The sequence below is a fragment of the Cupressus sempervirens genome, chromosome 5, assembly GCF_028749045.1.
Source record: "Cupressus sempervirens isolate cs-2001-9-10 chromosome 5, ASM2874904v1, whole genome shotgun sequence".
Lineage (NCBI taxonomy): Eukaryota > Viridiplantae > Streptophyta > Pinopsida > Cupressales > Cupressaceae > Cupressus > Cupressus sempervirens.
This window is the reverse complement of record NC_143122.1, coordinates 399,266,217-399,278,472: the sequence shown is the minus strand read 5'-3', so window position 1 is coordinate 399,278,472 and position 12,256 is coordinate 399,266,217. Positions and strand designations below refer to the sequence as shown.

The window sequence follows — 12,256 nt, the reverse complement described above, 5'->3', positions numbered from 1 at the left end:
GAAAGAGGAATAGTTATGGATTGTATAACAGTTGCTATCTATCTTATGCCGAATTTAATGACCTTAATCTTCCAAACATCTACGCTTAAAAAATGTCAATCAATTTTAAATATGCAAAAACCTAGTCAAGGATCTTGCATGGAAAGTTAGGACTATATTCATAGACAGATTGATACTTGCAGCCTCAGTTTTCTCTTCATATCTATATTCTTCTTTGGATAAAAACAGGTGACAACGACAAAAAACAAAGAACAATCCTAACATTTAGTATGAGAACCACAAATTTCTACCTTTACATCCACTGCTATTATAGACCGACATTTGGTTCCAAAGTCACAGCCTAGTTTAAAAATGGCCCAATTCACTAATTCCCAAAGTTCATTGAACTCAAATTAAATCAAACATTTCATAACGAAAGAGTCCTCTAGCCCAACAGCTGATTCAAAAAAGACGAACATATACCCAAAATCCACAAACAGAATCAACTAAAGAGCACTTGAATTTAAACTTGCAGTTGTCTCAGAGAATGTTCTATCTAAGATTTTTATATCATACTTAAATCAACTTATTTGTATAATTTAATACTTAAATCAGAAAGAGGAATAGTTATGGATTGTATAACAGTTGCTATCTATCTTATGCCGAATTTAATGACCTTAATCTTCCAAACATCTATGCTTAAAAAATGTCAATCAATTTTAAATATCCAAAAACCTAGTCAAGGATCTTACATGGAAAGCTAGGACTGTATTCATAGATGGATTGATACTTGCAAGCCTCAATTTTCTCTTCATGTCTATATTCTTCTTTAGATAAAATAGGTGACAACGGCAAAAAACAAAGAAGAATCCTAACATTTAGTATGAGAACCACAAATTTCTACCTTTACATCCACTGCTATTATAGACTAGCATTTGGTTCCAAAGTCACAGCCTACTTTAAAAATGGCCCAATTCACTAATTCCCAAAGTTCATTGAACTCAAATTAAATCAGACATTTCACAAACAACGTAAGAAAGTAAAAAAGTTAACAGAAGTTTCTATAGGAAAAGATGAGCTGCTTAAGAACACATCACAGCTTCAGGAAGTTATTTAACTGTAAAGATGTGGCCCATAGAGATTCTCTTTACAAGCTGTTACCATACACTCTAAAGAAATTGTTTAGCATTAATCTAATCATCTTGATAAAGAAAAATAAATCATAAATTTTATAAATATCCATAGATAACCGAAAGCAGGTCCATGGCACTTGAAAATACACTAGTTTGAAATTAAAGGTCTTACGACTTGATACAGTTTAGACGAATTGATACTTGTAGGCCTCAGTTTTCTCTTCATAGCTATATTCTTCTTTGGATACAACAAGTGACAATGGAAAAAACAAAGAACAATCCTAACATTTAGTATGGGAATCACAAATTTCTACTTTTAGATCCACTGCTATTACAGACTAGCATTAGGTTCCAAACTCACAGCCTCCTTTCAAAATAGCCCAATTCACTAGTTTAGAATTGAACATCTTAGGACTTGATAGAAACCTACAAAAGACCACAAAGGAGGGAAAAATACAATACCCACATTGACAACGAAGACATCTGCTCAAGAAACTAAAACAATACCATAAGAGTTGAATAAAAACCCAAAGAGCATAAGATCAAGTACACACATGGACCATGAACAAATGCTCAAGAAACTGAAATACTAACCTAAGAGTTGAAAAAAAACCCCTAACACTGTACAAGTCGAAGTATTGGAGAGATTTGAAATGTATATGTCTATATCACTAGGTGTGGGTAGGACACTACCAGCTGCTGAATGCCCCGCTGCCTAGCATATGCATTAACCATTCTCCTCTTGGCCACATGTTCAGTTGAAAAAAAACCCCTAACACTGTACAAGTCAAAGTATTGGAGAGATTTGAAATGTATATGTCTATATCACTAGGTGTGGGTAGGACACTACCAGCTGCTGAATGCCCTGCTGCCTAGCATATGCATTAACCATTCTCCCCTTGGCCACATGTTCGGTTCTATATAGTTGCTTGAGACCTCGAAGGGAGCAACATTCCTATACCATCGACTCCTTCAAAACCCAGCAACGATGAAATTGAAGCTGCAATTCTCTCCAGAAAACACAAAAAACCTAAAATCGTTCAACCGCCAAAATCCATATATGCTATCAAACATGTTCTCATAAAACAGAACCCAGATGACACAATAGGATATCGCAGATGAACTCATTGAGATAACAAATAACAAGTGTGAAAGATTAAATAGACAACAAAATTATAACAGGCATCTGAGAAAGCGAATAAATTATAATAGGGGTCTTCATTCTTAAATCTAAAATAACATAGCAATGACATCAATGGCTGAAAACCAAATGCAGATGCATTTTACATATGAAGATAAAAGAGGGCATTCATGTCTAAAATGAAAAAAGCTGAATTTGAAGCAAAAACCAATGTGTAAAAATAAGAACAAGAACTTTGTAATGCTAAACTACCATTTGCCTTACCTTGAAAATGAAACAGTTGACCAAAAATTTAATTAGGTAAACATGAAATTCTAACCTGCTGTATGAAGGCTATGAGAATCCAAACCCTGACCCCCTCACTGCATGAAATCCATAGAAGCCGCCATAGACGATGAGAAATAGCGAGAAAATTTACCTTTTGCTTGCTCTGCACAGACGGCAACAAAACCCTGCAAATCACCACTGAATGCTCTAGAATCGGCAACCAACAATTAAAGACACATCAAATTTAACCCGCTACATCCACGGAAGCCAGGCCAACGGTTTAATGGTGTAGTTAAACCCTGTACTCCGCACAAGCGTGACAGCTCTTCTGCCCTCCTACTTGCACACGAACGCGACACTTGTTTTTGCGTCGAAATTTGACCCCATCTCTTTACCGTGCCCCTTAATTTTTTTCCATTAATTTTTAACACAGAAAACAAATTAAACCACTGGGAAAAATCAACCGTCCAATAGGAAAAAAGCAAATAATCCGCAAAAATTGGAAATAAACCATATCACATAGTCTAAACTATATGATATGTTACATTTTCCTCCATATCAATCCATGGCTAATGCTTTTACTTAAGCCGAAATCAATAGTCTAAAGGCAGGGACTAATAAATATTGATCACATGTAATTTACCTTACTTCAGTATGTAACCTTCCACAACTTCTCGTGTTATAAAATTCTACATTTATTAGTTTAATGAATGAATAACGGTCCTGCAAGGAAGTTATTTTTCACAGAGGGATTCACCGATGCCATGTCAGCATAAAATAACTGCTCGCCGTGAAAAGAGTGTTTCCTTTATTGGCGGCCCCATAACGGTACTGCCAGTGCCGAGACAAATCCTCACATCACGTAACAATACAATGTTGCCGAAGCTGTTTCTGGACAAAATGGACCCCCTGAAATTCATAGTTTTGACAATCTCCTCCATTTCCATAATCTTTATCCCATGCCTTGTTTTTTCAGGTGCAAATCATCTTACCAGAGCAAAACCCAGCCTGGACAGTCTGCTTAGCCTCATTCCACCAATGTTTAGCAGGCGGATTTGTTACCAGAATTCTGGGATGGAGCAGGTTGAATCAGAGCTTCAATGGCCACTCTTCATATATCCTCCCCAATACGGTCCAGAAAAGTACTTGCTCAGGAAATCTACTCTACTGATGAACAAATCATGCAATTTGTATTCACATACTTCAGGTGATTCAATAGTTTCTTGAATTGAGCTTTAACTTTCATGGTTTTGGATTTGAATTTCAGCTAACACCGGCATATTGTGCCCTCAATCTCAGCCGCAGAAACCCTCCAGCAAATTGGCAAAGCTGATTTGATTCAAGATTCCTCCTTGAAATTCTTGAAGATGAAAGAAGCAGCGAGGCCTGGTTCATCTGCAATTCAAATGAGCTTTGGAGGGGATCTTGATTTACGAAACAGGAAGCGGTTTTTTAAGATCTCTGACGGAATGGAATTACCGTGTGGTTTCGCCAATTACAAATCCCCTGGTTTCATAGTGAGCGACGGAGACAGAGAAGCCATGGATAAGTGCAGAGGATTGGTGGTAATTTCTGCTATATTCGGAGGCTATGACAGGCTCAGACAGCCAAAGTACGTCAAGAAAATCACTGCAGAAAATGTGTGTTTTTTCATGTTTGTGGACATTGTAACTCTTGAGAAACTTGCAGGTCACGGGATCGAACCTGACAAGTTTCACAATAAAATAGGATTGTGGCGCATTGTTCTGGTGGAGCAGCTTCCGTACAAGGAATATGTTATGAACGGTTTGATACCAAAATACCTTGCACACAGGCTTTTTCCCAATTGTATATACACCCTCTGGACAGATGCCAAAATACAGCTGACTGTGGATCCCCTGCTGATTTTGGGGAATCTTCTCATAAAACAGAGGGCTGACATGGCTCTGTCAAGGCATGCTTACAATGTCCACACCATGGAAGAAGCCATTTTTACAGTGAGATGGAGAAAATGGAGTAGAAAGGGCGTCAAGCAACAGATGGAACATTACTGTGCCGATGGCTTGCAGCCTTGGACTAGAGAAAAGCTTCCATACACAGCAGGTATATTGTAAATTCTGTACAAATTTGTTGTAATGACTATGAAATATAACTGATTTGTGGCCACCTTTTGCAGATGTGGGAGACACAGCATTGATATTGAGAAAGAACAATCTTCCAGCGAATCTTTTCTCGTGTCTGGTTTTCAATGAAATTCAAGTCTTTAATCCTCGTGATCAGTTGGCTTTTGCATACGTTCGAGATAAGATGAGCCCAAAAGTGAAAATTCACATGTTTTCAGCAGATATTTTCAATACAATTACGAATGAGTACAGGCATTTTGGTAAACCCCGTATCAGTAGCCAGGAGAATGAGCTTGGTTTGAATCAGGGATTTCATGTTGGTCGTGAATTTTCAGCCTGCAGATCTTACTTGGACAAAATGTGGAATACAAGCAATTGAGAAATTGGGGTTAATTGGTTTTTTAATTGTGAATACCACTTTCATCGATCATTTTTGAGATTTCGTTTCTCAAATTGTATTTCTAGATCTTTCAGTAAAATTGTGGCCGCCGTTTCTTCCGTCTGTTTGATCTTTGTTTTGCATTGGTATCTTGCTTTATCTTCGTTTTCAGTTTTCAATGAAAGCATCTTAAACTTTTGGAGCCAAACTATTTTGTTCTGGATAAATTAAGAACATTAGGAAAATAAAAACTATTTAATGTCGTCGTATGACAACTGTACCTGCGTATATTTCGATCGTTTTTCTGTTTGTTAGACGAATTAAAGAGGAGAGGTTGGTATGATTGTTGAAGACGAAATTAAAGAAGCCAACAAAGACAATGGGAGAGATGCTTTGAAAACAAACAAGAAAAGGACGTGAACGTGATGATGAAAGGGGACACCATGCTCTTCATTTTTTGCTTTGTTTTTCTTTTATATTTTCCATTGTTTGATACGTCTGTAAATATAGAGTGTAAATGATGATGGAGACGACCATGTTCATTGCCCTTCAAATTATATTAATTAAGATTAGGTGGTGAAAAGAATAACATAAATAATTTTTAATGGGTCCACAAAAGAGCTGCACTTGAAAGCTACAACTATCTACTTGTACGTATCCGATAGTTGAAATTAAATTTTTGAAATAGCTGGATCTGAATTTATAATTTAGCTGTATTTCTCTTGAACAACGCATGACTTTACTTTGAGAAAAATGTTTAAATAAATGCTAAAATAGATAAAGAGGATTGATTTGTTTGGTTTTGCGATTGACCGGTACAAAATGACAATAAAAATTTATTGTGTATCAAGTGAATTAGTTTCAGATTTTTCACATTAGTCAAGTGGACTATTATTATATAATTTTAATTTTATAGTTATGATTATAGTCTTCAAGCTTCTCCACTACCTTGTATTTTTTACCTGTTCATATATATATATTTTGATGAGGATATAATGTAAATCCGCAAGTATCAATTAGAAATAATCTGATAGAACTTTACTTCCGGATTTAGGAAAAAACAACAGCCGTAGCTCTGAAATCCAGCTCATTTGCGGACACTTTATTTTGTTCTTTTTAAACGAATTTATCTAACTTGGATTGACATACTACGGCTTTACAGCTCATGCAAAGAAACGTGTAAAAATGGGATGGGATATTCTGTTGAAGGAGGATGAAGTCAAACGGGGAATACATGCTTCACTTTTGCCAATGTGGGGAATATCCAAACCACTCATTTCCAAGGCGTTTATGAGTTAGAAGAAATTTTAATTTTTAATAAAAAAGATTAATGCAGAGCCAAAGGCTGTGGCCCCACGATTCCATTGGCGCCGTCCTATCATAATTTCTAATTTAAATTAATTCTTCAATGTCAACAAACGTAATAAGCACTAAAAAATTTGCCACGATAGTTGTCATAGAGCAACTTTCACTGATGTCTTATTTGATGGGGACAATGATTAAAAAACAAAATTAAGAATCTTTTCATTTGATGGGGACAATAATTTAAAAAACACAAAATTGAGAATCTTTTATTTCAAGTGAACAATAATAGGATAAAGTTCATCTGAACTATGAGTTTAATGGTGTCATTTTTGTGCAGAAGAAGCTTCTTGCATATGAGAAAGTGTCTGAGCATTTCCCAATTCGATCATTTCAGTTATTCCAAGACAAAAATTAAGCATTTATGGTCATATTTACGTGCCACTATATTGTATTGAATTTGATATAAGTATTCATAAATTTTGACTTTTGGTGAAATGCGTGTAGAAGAACTGTGAAGGTAGTAATAGTTAACACAGGTTTCTCTACACTCGAAAAAGTGCATGCATAATCGATATACGTCCGAAGAATATCAAATATAAAAAACACATTTTATAAGTGGCGTTGGATTTTAGGCAGAGTTCACGTCATAGTTGATACCAACGGAACATATTAAATTGGTCTCCTTTTGATTGAAGTTCATGTATCTTATGTTCAAAGCATCAAATGGTGAAAATGGGTTTTGGATTGCTCTCATGATAATAACTTGTTTCATTTATTTAATGTATTTAATGGACCACCATTTAAAAAGATTAGGAGTGAGAGTCTTATTATTTCAAAAATATACATAATTGCGTATAAACACATAATCTAGTGTGTTATATTTTTATATTAATGTTGTTAGTTAACATATTGACTTTCTGATTAAATTTGACTCAAGTCTAAGAAACCACTCTATTTTACAATAGTTGAATAAATAATGTAGTTTGATCTATAAATTAAGAAGGTACAATTTTCATCATTTGCTATGTTTAAATTGAATTAAAAGGATGTTTTTTAGCAATAAAGTAAGAATATAAATGTTTACATAAATTGTTAAGTTAATATACTTATTTAAATGAATAAAATTGTGAAATTATTTTGTGCAAATAAAATCTCACGTAATATATATATATATATTTATCAATAAAAGGTTAAGCCCTATAGATTTCGTTAAATAAATAAAAGTTACAAAGTGTCTCTTCTAAGTAGAAGAGAACCTCCAGTCTAACCCTTGACATAAGTCCTAATACCCCAGTTTCCAAATCTTAACAAAGATCATATACCCTTTTTTACAATTGAATCCGTACATCTTTTCATCATGTATATCCTTTGCTTTTATTGAATCTATATACATGTGTCATGTCATTGTTGAGGTCTTGGGAAGGCATTCCTTCCTTTACATCTTTATTTGTATAATTACATGATCCCTTATTTTGGTTTTGTTGAAGGAGCTTTCTAATATGTAACCATAATTTACTAGATCCTTTTGTCTAAAGACATGCTTTAGGAATGCTTGCCTTCCTTTACATCAAAACTTGTTCATCATTTATAATATATTTCCTTCCCGTTCTTTGTTTCAACTTCAAAATCACTTCAAGCTCACATTTTATGGTTAGTTTGCAAAATTTAATCAAAACTTTTATTATATATAAATCTTGAGAGGGTTGTTAAAAGTTCCACTTTGTTCATAAAGTGGGTTTATGGAGAAGATCTAATGCTAATTTGTATTTTAGCTATGTTGTGTGTATGTGTGTGTGTGTGTGTTCAAAAAAAAATCAATAGGGGTTAAAATGCTTTTGACTAGAGAAAAAAAGACTCAAATGAATACTTGTCACTGTGAAATATTCACAAGAATGCTAAAACAATCACATTTTATTTTAGCTTTTCATAAATGGGTATGTGCAGGATCATGGTGTGCCAAAAAGTAGCGATGTGAAAAAAATAGAGTTTCAACATGTCTAAAAGCGCTTCAAAATTTGCTCTAACTTTTTTCCACCTATCTAGGTACCAAACTTGGAAGGAAAGGCCGAGCCTTATTGGATATTCGATCTAATATCGGATATCTGATATTATTGAATATCCGATTATATATCGGATATCCAATAATCATATGACATTATTATTATAATATTATAATAATATAAAAATATTATATTATAATAGTATAATATATTATTTAATATAATATAATATAATAATAATAATAATAATAACACTATAATATAATAATAATAATATTATTATATTATAATCGTATAATATTATATTATAATAATAATATTATATTATAATAATATATATAATATAATACATTATAATAATATAATATAATAATAATATAATAATATAATATAATATTTTATATTATAATGTACATTAATGTAATATAAAAAATAAAAATAATAATATAATATAATATTTTAAAGCTATATGTTATATGTTATATATGTTATATCTTATATATAAAATATAAGATATGTGGGCAATTGGATATCCGATATCTGTAACATTAAATATTAAAAAAAGACCAAACCCGCAGACCCTTATTTCTCGCATTTTGGGGCCCAGTATTAGCGTGCGCCCAGATATCAGATATAAGATCGAATATCAGATATTAAGGTATATTTTTTTTGTTTTTTAAACTAATTTTTAATCTAAATTCGATAGATTTTAGCATGATTTTGTTTGTTTTAGTTGAATCTAGGGTTTTTTTGAAAAAAAGGTTAAAATTAAGGTTTTTTTAAAAATGTATATTACATTTTGCAATTCAATAGGAATGGCTAATCAGAATGATGACACTGAGGTAGGGAATAATATTTCTCGTAACCCCCCACCAAATGATCTAGTACCCCCACAAAACCATTAACCAAACAATCCTCTACCCCCTCAAAACCCTCCTTGAATCGAGGATTTGATAAATGAAAATCTCACTGAGTTGAGAGGTTTGCATAGAACATATAATAATGTACTCGCATTGGCTCCTATGTTATCCACGTTAAACACCATAGTGGATAACATTGAAACCCTTACAAACCAACAAAATGCTGCTCTTCATTGGCCTCATCAAATGCACGAGATGTTTGATGATGGTTTGGATTATGATGAGGTTGCGGCCCTCAACATAAGCAAAGACAATTTGACCAACCTTTTTGCGAACCCAAAAATGGGTTTACCAGTTGACCCAAAAAAATTCAAATTATCGATTAAATGGTGCACAAATGATGCCATACATGCAAAATTTTGGGATCATTGGTGGATGGTCTTTGATATCCCTCCACATGGCAATTTAGACATACCATTTTATTTCCTTAGAAAATTATATGCTGAATTTGTGTTGAAACTTAAAGTGAACTATTGGACCATGAAGCCCAACATGGGCTTAGGACTAGGAGCTCCTCAGGATAGACCCTCTTCCCAGTGGAAGAAAGCTGACACTTTTGTCCCCCCCATTGATATTTCTCCTCCTCCTTGAGTGCAGCATCCAGATATTATGATAGAGGCTAGCTCTCAAACTATCAGAGCCATTCATAGGTTGAGTAGCCTAATGATATCTCAGGCTAGGTCAATCCTACCTCCTCCTGTTGATGATGTTGGTTCCAGTTCATCATCAACTAGCTCATCACACATTTGTGTGCCTCACACTTGCATTACATGCAAGAATATTTGCCTGGGTCCCATAGGTGATCTTCCTGAGTATCATTTTGTATTAGACGAGGATACACCAGACACACACAGAGAGGCTACAGACCCTGATGCGAGAGAGGAGGGGAATGCAGAGGCATGGACTCCTTCAGTGTCGGTATGTGTATATATATTTTTGTTATGACATGTGATTTAAAGTTATTTTTTATAATAGAGTAATTTTAATTTTTAAGCCATATTGACTTTTATATGTATGTGATCTTTATTCACATTTAGTTGATGACCGAGGAGGAGCTCAGATAGATTGATGATGCCATGCTCTCAGCCATTTCATTTGGCCTTGAGACATCTACAGTACATTATGTTGTGTTCGCATTTTTTTTCTATTTGATATTGTAGCATATATGGTTGCTAATCTTTCTTTTATCTTGCAGGTAGCACCTGTCCCAGAGGGACAAAGTGCGGAGGGTGAGCCAACACACATTGACAAAGGAAAGGTAATTAGGTGCTTTCTATTTGATTAAATATTGATGCATTCTTGCAAAATGTTTGTGCTAATCCCATTTAATTACATTCTTTATTGTATATAGGGCGTCGCTACTAGTGATGAGCCTGTACAAATTTCGCGTCGTAGACCATCAGGGATTTCCATTCGCACTGAGAGCCTCATTGTATATATAAGTATCATTTATTTTTTATTATCCTTATTTTCATAAATAAATTCAAAACTAATTTTTGTGATATTGACAACTACTATTTTGTATCTCATAGGAGAATCCTAGTGCACATGAGGTCTAACGGGAGAGTTATGTAGATTTGATGATGCAACCACTCACTCCTGAGGAGGTGCCTTCAATAGTAAGTTGTAGTTTGAATTCATGACTAAATATGTTATAAATTTAGCATGCTATGAATTATAATGTTATAGTTTAAATTGTAGATTCATCTGACAAAGGTATTTGAACATATACAACCCACAATCAAAGAGGTACCAGCATTGCCGAGGGCATACAAGAGGACTCCTGACCGGTGCAGGAGGTCGACGAGAGAGGTATTTATTATGAAATTTTGATAGTATTAATCTCCATTAAAAAAAAGATCATTATGCATTTGAGTAATTAAATGTTAGATACGTAGAATCATATAAATTTAGTAGTCTAACTTTGGGTATTTCCTTTTTTTTTAAATGTAGGAGGCATCCGATCCACCTAATGTAGCGAAGAGGCTGCATTTTGATCATCCACCAACACCCTAAGATAGTATAGTTGTCGTAGGATGCATCATGAGACATTTTGAGATGGCATATGCCACATTGTATACATAAACATTGATATTATACACATTCTGATGGCATGATTAGCCACATTTTGTATATGGATTTATGTATTTTGATATATATTTGAGTACTTTGTCTATGGATACATGATCTTTGATATATATTTCTATAAAATTTTGTCTATGGATACATGTATTTTGATATATATTTTTGTCATTTATGTGCACAATGATATACATATTAATATAGTATCTAGTATTGTTCAATTTATCGTGGATTATGTGTATTGTTCATGTTTATGAAATACCATTAATTTTGATTATGTTTGTTATATTCGATTCAAATGCAATAATTTTTGAATAACATTTTAACAACCTTTATTATCAAATTTGGATGCAATGTATAATTTGAAGTGCTATCATGACATAAACACACTTGTTAATCTCCTACACAAGGTTCAGATAACCCCAAATCTGATTTTAAACTTCACCTTCAACCTTGAAACTAACTCTTGTCTTCAAATCTAATCTGAACACAGTTAAGGATTCCACTCCTCAACCATGGATTCTACCTCCAACCACCAAGTCATTCATAGATTCATAATCTGTGATAACTAGCACTTCACTTTGTTACTATCCTTATACTACAACTTTTCAATTTCAACATTACTTCAAAATATCTCAACTTAAGAGACTTGATTGGACCGTTCATCGATAGCCCTCATGAGCTCCGAGTTATTTTAGGGCTCAACATCATCGTCTTGTAGCATTCAACAGTTCATTGATAGCCCTCACGAGCTCTAAGTTATGACCCTCAAAATATCGACCTCAAAATGCACTTAGAGCACCTTGGAGACTCCTCGGTATGGGGTGGCCATGGACGATGGTGGTCTCTGTGGCCAGAAAAAGGGTGTCACTAAGGTTCACCCACCCACCCAGAGCTAATGGCACTGACAATTCGATGCCAAGATCAACGATTTCAAAGTTACGTTGT

General features: G+C 34.1%; 1 protein-coding gene across 1 annotated transcript; it reads left to right on the top strand.

Moving 5' to 3' along the window:
• Positions 1–3,268: 3,268 nt before the first annotated feature.
• LOC149556493 (alkaline ceramidase TOD1-like) lies at positions 3,269–5,124 on the top strand. Its single transcript, XM_089830811.1, has 3 exons — positions 3,269–3,727; positions 3,820–4,602; positions 4,676–5,124. The coding sequence occupies exons 1-3, from the start codon at positions 3,280–3,282 to the stop codon at positions 4,999–5,001; spliced, it is 1,557 nt and encodes a 518-aa protein (XP_089686937.1). The 5' UTR covers positions 3,269–3,279; the 3' UTR covers positions 5,002–5,124.
• The last annotated feature ends 7,132 nt before the right edge of the window (positions 5,125–12,256 follow it).